Source organism: Macrobrachium rosenbergii, chromosome 45, assembly GCF_040412425.1.
Source record: "Macrobrachium rosenbergii isolate ZJJX-2024 chromosome 45, ASM4041242v1, whole genome shotgun sequence".
NCBI classification, from domain to species: domain Eukaryota; kingdom Metazoa; phylum Arthropoda; class Malacostraca; order Decapoda; family Palaemonidae; genus Macrobrachium; species Macrobrachium rosenbergii.
In genome coordinates, this window is record NC_089785.1 from 34,974,112 (window position 1) to 34,993,944 (window position 19,833).

At 43.0% G+C, this 19,833-nt stretch overlaps 1 protein-coding gene across 1 annotated transcript in view; it reads right to left on the reverse strand.

Moving 5' to 3' along the window:
* Positions 1–19,247, reverse strand: part of LOC136829921 (zinc finger protein 721-like) — a 119,470-nt gene extending 100,223 nt beyond the window's left edge. Inside the window, exons 1-2 of the mRNA XM_067089094.1 lie at positions 17,785–19,247; positions 17,530–17,613 (exon numbers count right to left, since the gene is read on the reverse strand). Coding sequence (XP_066945195.1) covers positions 17,530–17,613; positions 17,785–19,113 — 1,413 coding nt within the window. The 5' untranslated portion in view covers positions 19,114–19,247. The remainder of the gene's footprint in view (positions 1–17,529; positions 17,614–17,784) is intronic.
* Between the last annotated feature and the right edge of the window lie 586 nt (positions 19,248–19,833).

Consider the following 19,833-nt stretch of genomic DNA (forward strand, 5'->3'; position numbering starts at 1 on the left):
CTGGGTGTTCAACTAAGTAGCCACCTACATGATCTGCTGCCCCACAGAAGGATAAATGAGCAAGAATGGAGAGAAGCCAGTCACTTTATCAGTTGACCCCAGGATTACACCCTACAAATACCTTAGGGATGATGTTTGCCTGTCTGAAAGAAGCTTGGATGCTACAAGACCTGAATAGCAGCCACAGGTCCTAAGCCTTAGCCTGTTGGTGACATCCCTTATATAGAACAGGGTAGAGGTGGTTTGTTACTTCAGACACCTGCCCTTGTAACCTGTACTACCAATAGGTTACTCAGATAGACCAGCAGTAGTTCCATGCTTTCTGACTTCATGAATTTTTGCCTAGACTGTATGACCATCTACTTCACAGGAACTATTGTGAGCGTATGTGATTTGGCACAAAGCCAGAGAGATGTAGGCATTTCATGATAACCACTTTGTGTGTTCACCAGTAGTACTAACAAGAGCCACTAGCACTCTGGCCTAAGAGGTAGCACCTATGGCTTACACCAAGCATACAGTAGAAGCCTCTGCTGATCCCCTTTTAAGGTCCCAAAAAGCCTCTGCTGATCCCCTTTTAAGGTCCCAAAGAGAGGAAACAAAAACTCTTATGTCTCTCATCAGGAACTGATGAGTTCTGGAGTTCCACAATATAATCATATAACTCACCAACATGCTTTGTTGAGGCTAAGACTAGCAAGAAGACAAGAGGACATTCTTGACAGTGAGATCTCAGACTGAGGTCTTTCTCACTCATATAGCACCTGAGTTATTGCTGTAAAGTACAGTACAGAGGTCACACCCTACTCCAGAGGCAGAAACCCTCAGGATGGCAAGCTGCTTGAAGCTCTTTACATGCATAAATGGGTCAACTGAAACTGATAGATCTATGTCCTTCAATGTTAAGGCATGGCTCAAGGCTGCAATAGCCTTTCACCATAGTGACTGAGAGGAGCTTGTCTTGAAGAAGGCAGACGAGGAAGTCCAAGATCTATTAAACATGAGCTCTGATTGTAGAGAGCCCTTCTATGACCTCAATCACAGAAGATGGCCTACTCTCCTTGATACCATTTGCAGAGGAAAGGGAGGGGTTCCAAGATATTTCTTGAACAATCCCGTGAGAAAAGCCTCTCTCTCACAGAATCTTCTGGATAACCTCCAAGCTAGAGCTGGGGGGACTACACTGCCTGGTGATACCTCAAAATGTGTGACTGGCACAAAAAAGGAGTGGGCCATGGGGAACTCTCAGCCCAAGTGGCTTAGCACCCCTCCTACCATGAGTAACCACCATCCTCCCAACCTGATAGGGAGCAGTCCTCTCAGGTGGTTGTAGGAGAGGTACAGCAGGAGCAGGGGGGAAGGGATTGGTTGGATTCAGCATTACCAGCATAGGTGTGTCCCATTTCCCCTGTGAGGCAAACAAACGGTTCCTGTCTTTCCATACTGCAACCAAAAGACAGGTCAACCAATGAACTCATTGCAGGAAGAAATATGGGTGCAAGATTTCCCTCTTCAGGATTAACAAAAATTAAGGGTTAATACTTAGAGGAGACATGAAATGCCTACAAAGTGTCCATGTCCCCCACAACATGTTTAGTCTTGCTTGTCTTCTTTGCAATTCAGAAAAGAAACAAACCCTAAAAAACAGTGCAAACGCACAAAAATCAGAATACTCACCCAAAACCTAAAGGACAGTAGAGAGACAGTGCACCAAACACTAACTTGACTCTGCAAGAAAGTTGAAGGAAGTGTGCTTGGAGTTGGCAGGTAAGTGAGGGGTACTCCCCACTCACCTACCATACCCACCTACTGGCTACCTTGTTACCAAATTCAATGATTATCTCCCAAATCGCGCTGAACGATACTCCTACATAAAAGGCTGTGGTTTGTATTTCCACAGGAACAAGAGGTAGTGAGCCTCCTGCTTGATGCTATCTGTGGGATTTTGTGTGAGGCACTGAATTTTGGACTTGTGTTGGGGGTGGCATCTACTGTAATTTACAGTGTTATTTGTCCTTGATTAAGGGGACAAGTGCAACTGACTTTTCTGACCTAAGTATGGTGATGTCAGTCTTAATTTTTAGGTTTTTGGCTGCTGCTTTAAGTTCTCACCATATAGTGACTCAACCATCACCAAAGGGCTAAACCACATTTTGACACATATATGTAAATGAGTATAGTCTCGCCTAGATGTAGTCATCATTCACAACATACTGGGTGGAAAAACTTGAGAGCTTCTGCAGGGAGACCACCACATTCAGATGATTCTTTTGACATTGACACTGCTTAATTATCAGTACCCTTGGGAGTCTTGGTGATTTATGAAAGCTAAAACAAATGAAAAATAACAATTTTTAAAGTAAATTGTATTTTTCCTAACTATACAAACCCGAGGTCCTTTACATTAGGAGATACTTTCAGGCGTAGGCTGAAACGGCCGTTAAACTCTTGAACAAGGTGGTTAGGCAGTAACTACCTCCAGGTAGGCGGGGATACCCGCCTGCCCGGATGTAAACATTCCAGTTTGCCTTTTGGCCCAGGTACAGATTGAGGGGTGGCATGAGGTGGGCATAATTGTAAAGGACCTTGGGTTTGTATAGTTAGGAAAAATACAATTTACTTTAAAAATTGTTATTTGTTCCGACACAATATACAAACCCTCGGTCCTTTACATTAGGAGACTCACTGATTGGAGGGAGGAATCTGAGAAAGTCTCTCTGAACTGACTGGAGTTCACCACCTTGTCTTCCCTTCCTGGTCGTGAGAGCGAGGAAGGGAAAACTGCCTCTGACAAAAGATCGGGTTGTAAGAAACGCAGGATCAGTTGTCAGACTTCTGGGTCCCTTTGCATGAAAGAGGAAACGCCAGTTCATGCAAAGTAGGCTGGGAAGAATTTGACGTCGGATGACAATAAGGCAAATACAAGCATTGGGTTGTCTCATAGTCATGGTCTCCTTCCTCCCCCTTGCAAGAGGAAGGAGTGGGGTTGCTTCTATTAACCTGGACGGAAATAGAACGGGAGCTCCTGTTATGTGCTTATCTGCCTCGATCGCCCGGTCCAGCTTGTAACGACATGTCCGCTCCTGCCCGTGGGAAGAGAGCCAGGATGGGGAGAAAGAAGAGAGGCCAGTCACTCAACCTCCATTCTCCCCATCACAGCCGTACAACATAGGCGAGATGCAATCCTGTCCCGTTAGGGGAGCTGGATAAGCTACACAACTTGTTGAGCAGCCACCACAGGACCCAAGGAAAAAGTGTCCAAGGACTTGTGTGCAACATCCCGGAGGTAGAAGGAGGTGAAGGTAGTCTGTTGGGACCACACACCCCTTCAGCTCCTGTGGTACCGACATATTCTTCCGAATGCGAGGGATGGCCAAGCCATCGACTTTGTGAGCTCTCGGGTGAAAGGTACCGGTATCGTCGTCATCAGCTGCCAAGTACCTCCTTGATCGCTTCACGAAGTCAGGAGGAAGATGTGTCCTTAGACACTTCTTCCTTGGGAGAGACAGTACTGGCGAAAACGTTGACGACATCCAGGTTAGGAATGTCAAACCTTTCGGAAAGTACCACAGCTCCCAATAGGACAGAGTAATGAATGATCTGGATCATCGATACAAAGTCCAAGGAGGAGGGAAACAAGAAGGACTCGAACCCGACAGTCGATGCCAATGGATTTGGAGTCCACCTACGACATCCGAGAAGGATGATCCCCACCCTGTTCTTCCATCTTCTACACCAAGGCCAGGGTAAGATGAGAGATGGACCTAAGAGGGCATATCTCTATCCGACGACTCTCGAAGGGCGAGTGCAGAGCACGGACAGGAACCCTAAACGAGAGCCGCATGCCACCCAGGAAACATTCCCTGGGACAGCATGACTGAAGAAGCTTCTCGTCCGTAGCTAACTCTCGACTAAGGAGACGAAGGCTACTTCAGATAGTAGACTAGGTCGCAAGGGCCTACATTCTTCAAAACTGAAAGGGAGAGAAGCAGCCCTCGGCGGAGAAGACGAGGAAGTCCACTCTTGACGAGCGACTCTGACCCGGGAAGAAGTTCCGACAACGACACCACCAGCGAAGACGGATCCAGTCCCTGGGACAGTGTTGCAGAGGACTTCAAGGGATATCCAGCTATATCCGTTGCCACTCAGCGAGAAAGCCTGTGCTTGCAAGGAAAGCTGGAAAGTCTCCCAGTCCTGAACACACAGGGATGTACTGCCTCAAGAACCGCTTCTTGTATAGCTGCACAGGAGGATGGGTCAAGCGGAATTCTTCTCGATGCCTCGGCAATCAGGTCGGAAGAAGGGGAAGTCTTTAAGTATTTGTCTGTAACTCGGGGTGAGCAATGTTTGTGAACCCCTAGCGAAACGGACAAATACGGAGGGAAAAAACGTTGATATAAAGTTTTCACCAAAAAGACAGCATGCCTCAACAGAGCGGCCCCTGGTCTGGTATGAGGGAGCGAGAAAACACTACTGACTTGTGTGCAGGGAGGCAACAGAAGGACGGTAGGGATTTCTCAGTCCAGCAGTCTCTGTATGAGTCTTCGTGAAGAAAGAGTGAGCAGCATGTTCTGTCCCGATCACTCAAACCCGAGGCCAGGCTTGCCTACCAATACATCCCCATCAGGGATGCATCTGGTTAATTGAGCTGTCGAGTGTGCAATAGAACAACACTGAGTACCTTCAAATGTCGAGATAAAACGGTGAAAAAACGATTGCCTCCTGTTTGTCGACAAAAGTCACTACTGTGGTTTTATTGTTCAATGAAACCAGTGAGTGCTGCAAAACCCATCCTGGATTCTCGGACGGCCAAAAGGCTGCCCTGAGCCCAGGACGGTGACGGGAAGGTACTAATCATCTCGGTCGCACAAATTCAAGACAAGGTCTTTACCAGTGTGCGCCTATTCCTCAACCTGTGAATCTGTGAGTAGACACAAGATTTGAGGGAAATATGAAGGCATATTCGAAGGTTCCTATAATCAAGCATTAGCCTAACTCTTTCCTCATACCTCGAAGAGGAAAGAACGGGGAAAAGGAAGCAGACTTCCATTTTCCACCATGGGGAAGCTTCTGCAAGATGACAGGGAACCGAGACAATTAGCTCTAGCCGGCTGGCATTTCCCGAATCGGGAGCACGGGAGAGGTGGTGGGATGAGAGATCGATGGAAAGAATTGCCGAGACCTAAGGGAAATAGATACTTCTCCTGAAGGAATCCATTCCCAGGTCTCGGCAATGTTGCTGCCAGCTCCAGAGACTTGATAAGCATCATTTTGTCCAGGCATCAGCAGTTGCAATCTTCTTCTGAAGCCTAGGACTTCTTAGCTAAGGAGTTGAGGTGGGCTGGCTTGAACCCAAGGTCGAGTTGAAATGACTAAGACCCAAAATTCTTGGCCATTGCCCAAAGGACAAGGCAGTGCCCTGGTGGGAACCTTGATTACCGGGGTATCTGGCAAATCTCTGAAAGAGAAAGGCAGAACCAAGTAAAGGTTCGTTCCCAAGGGTCGAGCCAACTCGGGACTTACGAAACTGGAGATCCGAATTGGGACAAAGTCCTTCTTCTTAGCACCAGAATTGCCCAAAAAACTGTGGTCAGCAAGACCCTCCGAAGCAAGAAGAATTCATATTCTGCCGAGGCAGGGGTGGAAGTTTGGTGTTTCGACCTGAATTAACTCCATCGAAGAAAAGAATCCATCAGGTCGAGAACGCTTCTCGGAAGACAGGACCGCGGCGGTCCCTGACATCCTCGGCCCCTCGGAAACTGCAAGGGTTGCAAGTGATGAAGGTTATTCATTGGGGGAGCCGCGGTCCTGTCCCAGGGATCCTCGCGCTGACGAATCAGTGCGAAGTTTCCCGAGAACACGGGGGCGATCGTACTTGAAGAGGAAGACCCTCGCTGTTCCGATGCGTGAAACCCCTGTACTTCTCCCCTTGGAGGGAGACCTTGACAGATCCCATGAAACCCTTCTCCGCTACCTGGTTATAATACGAGAGAATCGGGGAACCGATACCCAAAGCACGCCAGGCAGCCGAACTCCGGAAGAAAATTTCGTTGGAGCTCTCTCTGGCCGTCTCGCACCTCTCGGAACAACCGAAAGGAGAAGAGAACAGGTGAGGAGAAAAGAGTAGCCCTACCTGTCCTGCCAGAATGATAAGCAGGAGAGGCGGACCGTGAGCAATAATCAACCAAAGGAGATTACTGCCACACGGGGAAAGAAGAGCACCTATGCCGTGGCAAAGTGCTTTCCTGGGAAGAGCAAAAAGTTCACTCGAGCATAGACGAGAACCCGAATCGGAAAAAACCGAGTAGGGCCGAGCCGAGCCGAGCTGATCACGAGAACGCCGCGATCCAGCTGGTCGGTATCACGCGCAGACTGGGAGGCAGGCGAGACAGGGCGAGCCAAAATGAGCCAAGCCAGTCTGGCAAGCCGAATCAAGTCGAGCCGAGCCAGTCTGGCAAGCCGAGTCGAGTCGAGCCGAGCCAGTCTGGCAAGCCAAGTCGAGCCGAGCCAGAGCCAGACTCATAACTGGGCAGGCCAGACTCGTCTGCTGTGAACAATTGCTAGTTTCCCGAACTCTAAACTCCTTCGAGGCCGAGGCTGAGGCCCCTCGAGAAGAAGGTTCATAGGGGAATTCTGTGTCTGCTATCTTGCATGCTCGAACCCTAAAGTTCGAGACACAAGAACGAAGCCCGCCGAGCAACCGAAGCAGCTGGCGGGCAGAATCGAGACACCTGGCGTCGCGGTACACCGACACCTGGGTGTCCCGGCGACCAGACACCTGGGTGTCTCGGCAACCAGACACATGGGCGTCCCGGCAACCAGACACCTGGGTGTCTACCTGGGCGTCCCGGCAACCAGACACCTGGGTGTCTCGGCAACCAGACACCTGGGTGTCTCGGCAACCAGACACCTGGGTGTCTACCTGGGCGTCCCGGCAACCAGACACCTGAGTGTCTCGGCAACCAAACACCTGGGTGTCTCGGCACTTTCTTGTCGTCCCTATGCCTCTCGAAGGAGAGCGCTCGTGATTCATAGAATTCAGCTACCCACGAGACTTCCGAAAATTGGGAGCGGCTGCTTTGTTACCTAATAGATTAAAAGAGCCAAGCACAGAACCAGTCTTAGATGCAGACTTCCAAGACTGGCAACGAGGAATGGCCTCGAGAGGCCGCTGCAGTCATGACCCCAAACGCAAGATCCCACAGGAAAATGCGAATCGCCAACTTGTCTTCCGGAAGAGAGTCAGTCCCTTAGAAGTCCCGCAGGACTCCCAAAGTGAATCTCTTCCTTGCTTCTCCTGGTGTTCGAACCGAGAGGATCGAGACACCAGGCTGGGAACATAACCGAGCACTGGCAAACACTCGGGGAGCGCTTGCGGTGCTGGCAGGAAGAGGAACCAAGACACCTGGGTGCCTCGGCCCTTTCTCTCACACTGCTCCCGAACTGGGCCCAGGAAAATCTCTCCAGACCAGATCGGGATACTCGATATTCCATAGAATCTCGAGCACTCGAGCGGCTCGCGAACGAGTGCCCGGCAGCCCCCATCTTAGAGGCGGAACCTCTAAGACTGGGAACGGGAACGCAAACTGAGGTCTGGCGCGCCCGCTTCCAAACACAAAACCCAGGGCTATGCGAATCGGTTCCCTAACCCGAAGGTCGGGAAGAGCCAACGAGACCCACTGCCTCCTCGGAAGGAGGCAAGTCCCTAGATGTCCAAGGGCATCAAGGGAAGAAACAGCATCCTTCCTTCGGCCGATGGAGGTCTGTCTGATTCGGGACCTCCAGGACCTCGGGAGAGGAAGGGAAGACGCAGCAGAAGACGAAATCGAAGATAAGATGAAGAAGACGGCGGCTACTTCCACAGGACAGCTTCCTTCATCTCCACTCCCACATCTTCTACAGGATGGTCGACACGAAACATCGTAACCTCCAGGGTAGTCCGGCAGGAACACAACGGACGCAGCCAGGACACCACCACCCGGAGAAGCATGATCAGGACAGCCGATGCAGGAGCTACGGCAGCAGTTCGGAGGGCAGGAGCTACTGCAACAGCCAGGAACATCACCTCAACAGGACCACTTCCTAAATCTTCACGCCGACATCTTCCACAGGATGGCGGACATCGTAACCTCTGGGGCAGCTGGCAGGAACGCACGGAAGCGGACCCAGGCACGACCGCCAGAAGCAGCAGGAATGATCAGGACAGCCGATGCAGGAGCTACGGCAAAGGTTCGGAGAGCAGGAGCTATGCAACGACCAGGAACGTCACTTCCACAAGGCGACTTCCTTCCCTTCACGCCCACGTCTTCTACAGGATGGCAGCAGGCAGGAACACAACGGAAGTGGCCCCGGGCACGACCACTAGGAGAAGAAGCGGGCATGATCAGGACATTCGATGCAGGAGCTACGTTAGCTGTTCGGAAGGCAGGAGCTAATGCAACAGACAGAGTGTCATTGAAAGTCACCAGCATCGACAGGAGCGATCAGGGCGGCTGCGGCAGGAGACCAGGAGAGCAGCCCCGAGACTGTCGTAGAGTTGACACGAGCAAAACATAGGGCACAGCAGGAGCAGATAGACCACAGATACGCAGGAAGCATTGCAACAGCATACATGAAAACCAGCAATGACAGCGATCGAACTACATCGGCGGGAACAGAGTCAGAGCGATCCCGACGTGGTAATATGTCATCTAATCAGGTATTGTGGTCGATCCCGAAGCAACACTGAATGAAAGTCGGGACTGCTTCATGCAAGATATTCTTGATATATGATATCCAGCCAACTACTGCTGTCTCTGCAATGCTCACTGTCAACCTGAAAGAAAAAACAAATATGATTAGTAGAGGGAGGCTCCTCCCGCTACAAGGGGAACAGCCCTACGCAGCGTTAGGAGGTACTCTAGACGAGGTTGCTCGCTCCCTCCCCCCTCCCCCGTGTCTTCACCCGACGAGCGAGCGAAGAGGGCGAAGGAGAGAGAAGGAAGAACCTATGGGAAGAGAAAAAAGGACAGAGGGGAGGCCTCCAAGGGCACCGTGGAAGCGGAACTTATCGACGACGCCCGTAACCTCCCACTCAGCCCGCAAATCTCTAAGCGCAGGCGGCGAGAAACACTCAGCATAAGAAGAAAGAAATTAGTGATGCCCCTTACACACGGAGGCGGAAGCCCAAGAGGGGACTAATCTTACGTCCCGATGGATGTAGGGGAAGTGAAGAAAAAGCGTCCCAAACTAATCCCGAAAGTACAGGGGCGCCTCCAGTATTACGAAAAGGGCCGCTGGAGAGAAGCATTACCACTTGGCTACGCTACTCCAGCTATGCCCTTGGCCGTCAAACCCAAGACACAGGCAGGGAACGACGGCTTACACAAGGTTATCACAAATCGTGGGTTTGTATTACCAAATATCAAACACACGCAATATATAAACAAAAATACAGAAAGATCCCACCGTAAGAGCTTAACGACAGTCAGCAGAGAGAACGAAAAATACGTCAGCAACGGCTGACGGCCGAAAGCAAACTGGAATGTTTACATCCGGGCAGGCGGGTATCCCCGCCTACCTGGAGGTAGTTACTGCCTAACCACCTTGTTCAAGAGTTTAACGGCCGTTTCCAGCCTACGCCTGAAAGTATCTCCTAATGTAAAGGACTGAGGGTTTGTATATTGTGTCGGAACAAATGATTGTCAAACATTCTTGCAAGAGCCTCATCTCCAATGGCCTCTAATCTGTTAGTATCCTAGTACTGGGATTTAGGGATTTAATGTCATTCCAAAGACAAGAATCTAACTTCCTAGACATTACATCTGCTACTAATTGCTTCATTTACTCAACAGTGCTCTGAGCAAGTTTGAAGTGTGCTTTTACCTGTGTCTCTTGCGCTATTGTTTTTCCTGCAAGAATGTGATTACAGGTCTTGAACCTGATCATTCCAGTCTAGTATGCTTTTAGCAAAACATTTTCAAGTGAAGACTGTAGAAATATTACAAGGAAATTAAAAACATTGTGAGATAAATCAGAGTGTGAATCAGGTTGACAGTGAAGTTGTATACCATAGAGGTAGAATATTGGCCTGGAGACGGGGTGAGGGGATTAAGCCGTACTCCTGGGTGAAGCCAGCTTGACAGGTACTCGGCCACGCCCAGTCGTGGCAAGAAGCAGGAGTGGGACACTTTGGGTAACTCAAACTCTTCACTAAATACGTCAGTATTTACTGTTGTTTATTAAGGAAATATTTACAATAGTGCTGGTAAAACATAAGAAATCAAAGCACAATCATTTTACTCATGAAAAAGAAAGAAAGAAAAAACATGCAATTCACATTAAATCATTGGCCGCTAAACTGGATAAGTTTTGTGTATGATTGTCTACTCTTCACTGAAACTTGAGTTTGCAGCTTAGCAGTTAGTCGTTTTCAATGTAATGGTACCTTACAATCAAATATTTTCAGCAATTGCTTTTGTTAATAAATGTATATGATTGTCCAAAGGATCAGTATCGTACATATGATACCCAAAGTTAGTAAAGATTTCTTTGTCTTTATAGACTGCTAAAACTGATGTGACTAACTTATGAAAATCTGTTTTTACTAAAGATTTTGTACAGGACATCATTTCTCTTAGTTTCTTCTCACAAATTATACATATGTCTATTACATCATCTGATGGGTTTATCAATTTTCCTTTGGTTTTCAGTTTAATAAGAGAATGGCGATCACTGCCATTCGACATGGTTAATCATCAATGCATATTTCACAATGTAAACCCTTTTTCAAAGAAAATGCCACAAACCCATAATATATACAACAATGTGGTTTGCACATTTTGTCAAATGGCTATTGCTTCGAATGTAAACATATTCATCATCACCGTTGTTTGTCTCATCCGTATCACAGTCATCTAAAACTTTATTTCTCAAAAGAGACATATTTATATCTCTTATAGATGCATTATTTCCATATGTACTTGCAACTGTTAATATTGGCACAGTTTTAATGGTAAACAGTTGCCTTTAACAACATCCATTATGTCGTTATGCACAAGTAGCTTTTTATAGGCAGCTGAGAATTGTCTAACCGTGGGATTGTTGTTAGCTCCCCATACTCCTTATTTGTCCAAAAAAGCTCAATATGGTCTTGACTTAATTTGTAAGTCAACAGAAATGTCAATGGTGCCTCAAAAGCCAAAATATATCTTTCATATATAATTTGGAGACTTCTTATACAAAAGAAAACCAAGAAATCCAGTTTTTCTTTTTGTGTTTATTATATCTTGGCCATCACTAAATTTTAATGATCTAATATACGTTTCAGCTATTACAAGAAAATCCGTGATTTGGTCAATATTTCTCTTCTGAACTGGACATTTGTAGCCCCTAGATTTCAAATTTCTAGAGTTCATTAGGTCAAAAAGGTTATTAAAGAGCACAATAAAGTCAATAGTCGCTTCACAACCACTAAATTCACCTATATTTTCATCGAGACAATATCTCAAAGAGGTTCCAACCGATTCACTAAGCAATTGTGCTGCTAACTTAACATTCATTTTTTCCTGATCCACGCAATATGTGCAGCCCGTAGTTTGTTGGCTAAATGAAGTTCTTCCTTTTCTTGGAGGTCGTGCAGCAATTCAATGTATTTCCATTTCACAAAATGACTGTCTTTATCAATTAAAGTTTTCTTATCTCCAAAGCAATTGCGCACAAGCTTAAGCATATGACATGGGTCTAAGAATATGCAGACAGGTTTCTTTGTCACAGGATGAGGAAAGGCAGATTCAACGGTATCACTTTCAAAAGTGCAACCAAGGTATTTAATCATATACAAATTTGAGGATGCTCCATCGCAAGTTAAAGATATAACTGTAACTCCAACTGAATGGAGCTTAGTCAAGCACTGTTGGACTAGATTTCCCTTTTCGCTTGCCCCTAATCCTGCTATCAAAAAATAGTAGATTTATGCTATCTTCACTCATGAACCTTTTTTTCTCAAGCTCTGATAGAACTAAATCAGCATTTCTTTTTGCCAGACGCCACTTCGATTGTTGAAGCACTTTGATTTTCTTTTTTGAAGCAATAAGTTCACTCTCACTGTTATCAAGCTTACGTTTTAATGTTTCGTTTTCCTTTCTCAATGATTCCACTTCTGTCAGAACATTAGGGGAAAGTTGCAAAGGAAGCACATCAACTGATACAGATGAATCATTACAATTGTCAGTGACAGTACGATTCGTTGACGCCTTTCTCTTTGGAGGATGATTTTCCTGGAGATGCTTGAAATGCTTTAAAGATACGAGGAACAGCACCATTTGAATCCGAACCACTGACTGAGATGTCCGATCTATGTCTTCTTCACGGAAATGTTTTGAGCATATCAATGAATATTTCGTTGGGGTGAAGTTTTCTTTCGTCTCATCCTCCGAACCCACTCCTGCTTCAGAGCCTCATCTTTTGGAAAACTGTAAAAAGAGATACAACCAGTTAAAAGATATTCCTGATAAAACATAAAAACCTAATAATAAGTTTAAAACACACACACACACACACACACATATACACATATATATATATATATATATATATATATATATATATATATATATATATATATATATATATATATATATATATACATATACAGTGATCCTCGTCTATCGCGGATAATGGGGCCAGAACCCCCAGCGATAAGTGAAATTCAGCAGTAGCATTGGCCCCTCCTAGGGAGGCATATACTGTATATACATGGTATATATTTAAAGGCTTTACTGTATAGCCTTTCCCACACTGTTATAAACACTTCCTATGCACTTAAACACTGTATTACTATTTTGATCTCCTATCACAGTAATATGCATAAAAAAAAAGATCGTCCCATATTTGTAATGTTTACGTTCTGAGAATCAGCTGACTGAAGCTGCTCACTACTAACGAAAGAATTAGGAAAATAATTTTTAGTTGCCAAAAGAAACAAATTTATCAATGAAATTATTTTTAATTCTGTACATAAAAGATTATGATACAGTAATTCATATTTCATTGAGAGAGAGAGAGAGAGAGAGAGAGAGAGAGAGAGAGAGAGAGAGAGAGAGAGAGAAATGGTGTGTACTGTACAGCACAGTAGCTTGGGGGACGAGACTAAGTCTTGACTAAGTCTTGACAAGCTGGTGATGAGAGAGTATACAGTGTCCTTGAGTTGCTTATGTATGAAATTCGGATTTTAATTATTTTTACAGTGATTTAAGATGAAACATCAACAGTGATAAGATATTCTCTTATGTACCACTCACGTGCCTTGTCCGAGTGCCTGTATTAGTATTTTGATCTCCTATCACAGTAATATGCATAAAAAAAAAGATCGTCCCATATTTGTAATGTTTACGTTTTGAGAATCAGCTGACTGAATTCTGTACATAAAAGTTTATGATACAGTAATTCATATTTCATTGAGAGAGAGAGAGAGAGAGAGAGAGAGAGAGAGAGAGAGAGAGAGAGAGAGAGAGAGAGAGAGAGAGAGATGGTGTGTACTGTACAGCACAGTAGCTTGGGACGAGACTGTATACAGTATCCTTGAGTTGCTTACGTATGAAATTCGGATTTTAATTATTTTTACAGTGATTTAAGATGAAACTTCAACAGTGATAAGATATTCTCTTATGTACCACTCACATGCCTTGTCCGAGTGCCTGTGGGTATATCTGAAGCTTCCAGTCCTTGCGCGTCGGTCTCGCAAGTCGTTCTTCTCACGTAACATGATGAAACATCGCTGTTTTCCAAATATGGCTGCCGATATGGTGGTACTTTTTCATTTTAATTTTTCGATGAATATTTCTGAAAAATCCGCGATGCAGTGAAGCATCTTTTTGTTTAACTTCATTTTGTACTGAATTATATGTCATAATGCAATGAACCAACAGTACTAGCAGATATTAATAATTATTAATGGAATTAATGAAATATTTGGTTCTTCATATATCGCGACTATTTTTGAAATTTCCGGAAAATCCGCTATATATTTTCTCTTATAATATACATACGTAATGGAAAAAATCCATGGAGTCGTGAATCCGTGATAGTTGAACCGTTGAACATGATAGTAGCGATATATATTCACTGTATATATATATATATATATATATATATAAATTAGGATAAAGATGGTAAAATAGGTCTAGTGGGTTGTGGAGTGAGCAAATTATAATTCTATTGCTCACCATGTGTAAAAGCAGTTGCTTATTTTTATTTAATCTTTGCAACTTGATTGATATGTATATCAAGTAGTTACAGGCATGCACACACACACACACACACATATATATATATATATATATATATATATATATATATATATATATATATGTATATATATACATATATATATATATATATATATATATGTGTATGTATATATATATATATATATATATATATATATATATATATATATATATATATATATATATATATATGTATGTATATATATACATATATATATATATACATGTGTGTATGTATGTATGTATACATATTTTCTCTTTTCATTTCGTTGAAACTAAAAAGAATTCAAGAAAGAAAGAAAAACGAATTTCTTCAGTATCTCCGTTTTATTTTAATCAAAACTCAGCAGGAAGACGACAAAGCGGGTGGCTTACAAAATATAAAATTCTGAAGAGTTCTGTTGAATACAAAGCCAACACGTCAACAGAGCTTAAACCAAAACAGTAATCACCTGGGCAAATTTTATGGCATCTGCTAATCTCGGTCAAAAAATTCTGAGCTGCTTATACTGACCATAGGATTAGTCCACATGGGTTTTAGGATTAAAAGCTGGACGATTCCCCTAGTCAACTACAAGTAAAAACAACTTACAATAACCGTCCAATGATTTAAACGCACACACTAACCCTTACTTCTGAAACTTCTATTTTCGACATCAATTATTATTATTATTATTAAGTTAAATATTCTTAGCTATTTTTACCTGGCTTGAAAAAGTTCTGTCATGCTACAACAAAACCAATGAATTGTCTGTAAAGGTACTAAATAAGAAAATGTAGGGGAGATGATTGTACACATTTATAGGGTCATGAACATATCCACCTGGATTTTTTAAAAAGCTGTATACACCAAGGTTTACTAGACGTTATTGTACACTAATTCTATGAGTAAATTATGGAAATTAGAAATGCATAATTTGAAATTCACTTACCGATGAAATGTCCGAGTAGGATCTTGTAACTTGTTGTATCTTGCTGTGCAACCAAATGCTGAACAAGAGCTTGGCATTCTGTAAAAATTAGCTATAAAAAAACTCCACACTTCTGCCTCGAATGATAATATGGATCTGACTGACAAGGAAGGTCGGTCACTCTTGGTTTACTCCCGTGAGTGTCCCAGAGCTTCTTGCCACGACCAATATGGCTGCCCAGCTGTCAACCTGACTTCACCTTTTCCGCGGGGCATCGCCTCCACCCTAATCTTTCCTCCAAGTTGTATACTAACTCAATGCTAGAAAATTCCAAGTAGACTCGATAAAAATTTATCTTTCAAGTTTGCATATTAAGGTTAATAATTTGCACCAGACTATTATTCTAATATCTTTTGTATATATTGTACACTGTTTGGTTGATACTGTACGCAGTTGAAGTATTTTGCTGTTTTTTTCTGTAGTACTGTATTAAGATTCAATACAGGTTAAGTTTTGATGAGCTACAGTATTACGTTAGGCTAAGTTAGGTATAGGTTGAGTTAAGGTTGAAGGTCATAGACCACAGTAATATTAAGATAATAAACTATGTTAAGGAAAGTCAGAGTTTTATTTAGTAACCTCTAAATTTGTTCTTATCATCCTGCTCCAATTGTGTAAGAGAAGAACGCCCCTACAACAAGACTTTCAGGTGGTTCTTGGGTCCCAGCCAACAGCAGTCATCTTTCAACTGAGGGGTTCAGAGCAGAGAGGAATGGGGTATTCGTCACCTGCAGAGCTGTTCCAAGGTATGAGAATTCAGGCGCCCAAATATACAAATATGATCAGCAGTAGAAAAACGAAGAATAGTACTGTGTAACTCACAAGGATCATGCAATACTGGGCTCATAAATATTAATAATTAGGACCTTAGTAACACATACAGTCATTTAAAGTGAGTAACATGTAGTACCAATAATTACTCATGTTCAATGTTATCTAGCAAATTTTGCCACAAGAACGATAGGTCACCTTTCTGGGGACCTGCTATGATGACCTATAACTTGCATTGATGAGTTTGCAAAGGCTTCGAAGTCTTCAAGGTATGAACCACAGATGACAAGGTCATGTGGCCAAAAGAGAGTATACTACGATGCAAAGATATTTTTGAAGTTTTACAGAACATGTTAAAGTAAGCATGTTCCACTTGACTCAAAATATTCCATAAAATCTCTAATAATTGTAGGATTAATTGTAATACTGAGAGTTGAATGAGTTGGTCACTGGGATGGTTTATGAGGAAGGTGAAGGCTGACAATTGAAGTAGATAGGCCTGTGCTGAGAATGTGGCTAGAGCATTTGTAAGTATTCTTTGGGAGAGGAGAGGGAGTGTATAATTCCCAAATAAGGTTATATCTTAAGAACTTGACTGGGGACTGAAATCTCCTCTTTAAGGACACCAACATGACCAATAATACAGGCAATTCCTCATGCCACTCTGTATATACTATTTTGAGAGATCATGGAAGATAAAAGTGCTGGAAGCTGTGACACCCTTGACTTTGATGGTATTACGATCTCGCCTCTCGAGATCAACAGGTTCTTACAAAAAACAGGCAATTGGGCTGTAATGACTGACAAGAGGTGACAAACAAAGGAGGGAGGGGCAGAACAAAACCAAAAAGTTACCTTAATATTAATTTATTTACAAAATTTACAAGTGAGTCAGGTCCAGGAGAGAAAAAAAAAACTTAAAATGATCGAAAATAAATAACAGAGGCAGCAAGGTAAAATTTACGTAATTAAATTTTACATAAATCCATTTAACAAATCAGGAGCAGCAACATACAAAAAAATAGGCAGCATAATAAATACATCAGCAAACTAACAGAAAATCAAACAGCATAATCATTAAAACTGCAGGACAACTAAACAGAGCCAACACGGCAACCATCAAGTCCTCAGGAACAGTTCTCCAAGACTGGACTCCCACGACAGAGTCGAGACGACAACCATCGTGTCCAAAAGAATGCTCTCCGCTGCTCTGCTGCCATGACCTGACTGGCAAAGTCTGACACCATCCACCATACGTCAACTCGCCAGCAAGAAAAACAAACACGAACACAGGAGGCAACAACCCACCAAGGGAACAATCAGCAAACGATTGTTCCTAACAGATGGCATCTAGCATCACTAAGGAATACAAATTGTGGTCATCAATGTGACATCTCTTCTCAGGTTTCTAGTAAAGAACTGCCCAATAAGTAGACCTCCTTATGCCCCAAAAGATTAACTTTTTGGGTAAATGCTTTCCCACAATCACTGCATTTGAACGACTTCTGTCCAGAGTGAACCATCAAATGATTGTGAAGATGAGCCTTCAGAACAAATGCTTTCCCACAATCACTGCATTTGAACGACTTCTGTCCAGAGTGAACCTTCATGTGATTGTGAAGATGAGTTCTCAGGAGAAACACTTTCCCACAGGCACTACATTTGAATGACTTCTGTCCAGTGAACCTTCATATGATTGTGTTGTGAGGATGAGCTTTCAAAGGAAAAGCTTTTCCACAGTCATTGCATTTACATGTCTTCACTCCAGTGTGAACCCTCATATGCCTCTTAAGATCACCTTTATGAGAAAATGCTTTCCCACAGTCATTACATTTAAATGGCTTCTCTCCAGTGTGAACCTTCATATGACTTGCAAGATAAGTTTTACAAGAAAATGCTTTCCCACATTCATTGCATTTAAATGGCTTCTCTCCAGTGTGAATCCTCATATGACTTTCAAGAAAAGTTTTCTGAGAAAATGCTTTTCCACAGTCATTACATTTAAATGGTTTCACTCCAGTGTGAACCATCATATGCCTGTTAAGGACACCTTTATGGGAAAATGCTTTCCCACAGTCACTACATTTAAATGGCTTCACTCCACCGTAAACCCTCATATGTCTATTAAGATCACCTTTATGAGAAAATGCTTTCCCACAGTCACTACATTTAAATGGCTTCTCTCCAGTGTGAACCCTCAAATGCCTTTGAAGATTAGTCTTACTAGCATATACTTTCCCACAGTCATTGCATTTAAATGTCTTTTCTCCAGTGTGAAGCCTCATATGTCTTTCATGACAAGTTTTCAGAGAAAATGCTTTCCCACAGTATTGACATTTAAATGGCTTAACTCCAGTGTGAACCGTCATATGCCTGTTAAGATTACCTTTATGAGAATATGCTTTCCCACAGTCATTACATTTAAATGGCTTCTCTTCTCCAGTGTGAACCATCATATGACTTTCAAGACAAGTTTTCTCAGAAAATGCTTTCCCACAGTCATTACATTTAAATGGCTTCTCTCCAGTGTGAACCCCCATATGCCTTTTAAGATGAGTTTTACGAGAAAATGCTTTCCCACAGTCATTGCATTTAAATGGCTTCTCTCCAGTGTGAACCCTCATATGACTGTTAAGATTACATTTTTGAGAAAATGCTTTCCCACAGTCATTACATTTAAATGGCTTCACTTCAGTGTGAACCCCCATATGAATGTTGAGATTATCTTTATGAGAAAATGCTTTTCCACAGTCATTACATTTAAATGGCTTCTCTTTGGTATGGACCCTCATATGACGTTCAAGACAAGTTTTCCAAGGAAATGCTTTCCCACAGTCATTACATTGAAATGGCTTCTCCCCAGTGTGAGCCCTCATATGTCTGATAAGATTACGTTTATGAGAAAATGCTTTCCCACAGTCATTGCATTTAAATGTCTTCTCTCTAGTGTGTGCCCTCATATGACTTTCAAGATGAGCTTCCTGACAAAATTCTTTCCCACAGTATTTACACTTGAACGGATTCCCCACAGTGTGAGACCTCATATGACTGTTAGGATGAGTTTTCTGAGAAAAAGCTTTCCCACTTCCAGGGCTTCTTTTCATCGTGAGTTTTAATATGCTTCAAGAGAATTTGTTTTTGGGAAAATGCTTTGCCACATTCACGGAATCTGAACTGCCTCCCTCCAGTGTGAACTGACATTTAAGTTCTGACGTGGCGTTTCCAACTAAATTGATTTTTGCAATGTCACACCAAAAGGTTCCTCTCTCATATGAACAGCAGTAGGAGTTTTGGGACCACTTTCATGAATAGAGAGATTTTTCAGAATTCACTTAAATTTTTCTAATCCTGGAAAGTGTACACTTATCATAACTCTCAATGTGCTATAGAACAAAAGCAGACTCTAAACTTCATATACCAGGACATTAAACTTGACAAGAATATCTGGTAATGTAAACAAATGTACCTGTCTCCTTTCTCCCTCAGTCCTAAATTTCTTGCAAAAATCTTCAGAAATTTTCATAATCTTGATGGAAGGCTATGTCTGTAATGAGAAAATACAACACAATTAAAGAAAACAATGATATAAGTATGTCTATAAAAATGAAAAGCAATTTTTCAAGGTCTCTTGCCCTTTTCCATATATATTAATCAAAGCTGAATAAAAGTATTCTTTGGCACAAAACTGACTTGAGCATTATAAACCTATCGGCATGGTAGTTACAACTGAAAGTAGGTGGGAGAGTGAGTGTAACTACCCATCCAAATTTTTGCTTGTCATTATTTTTCTTCCTACTGATGCAGGGACAAACATAGCGCTGGTT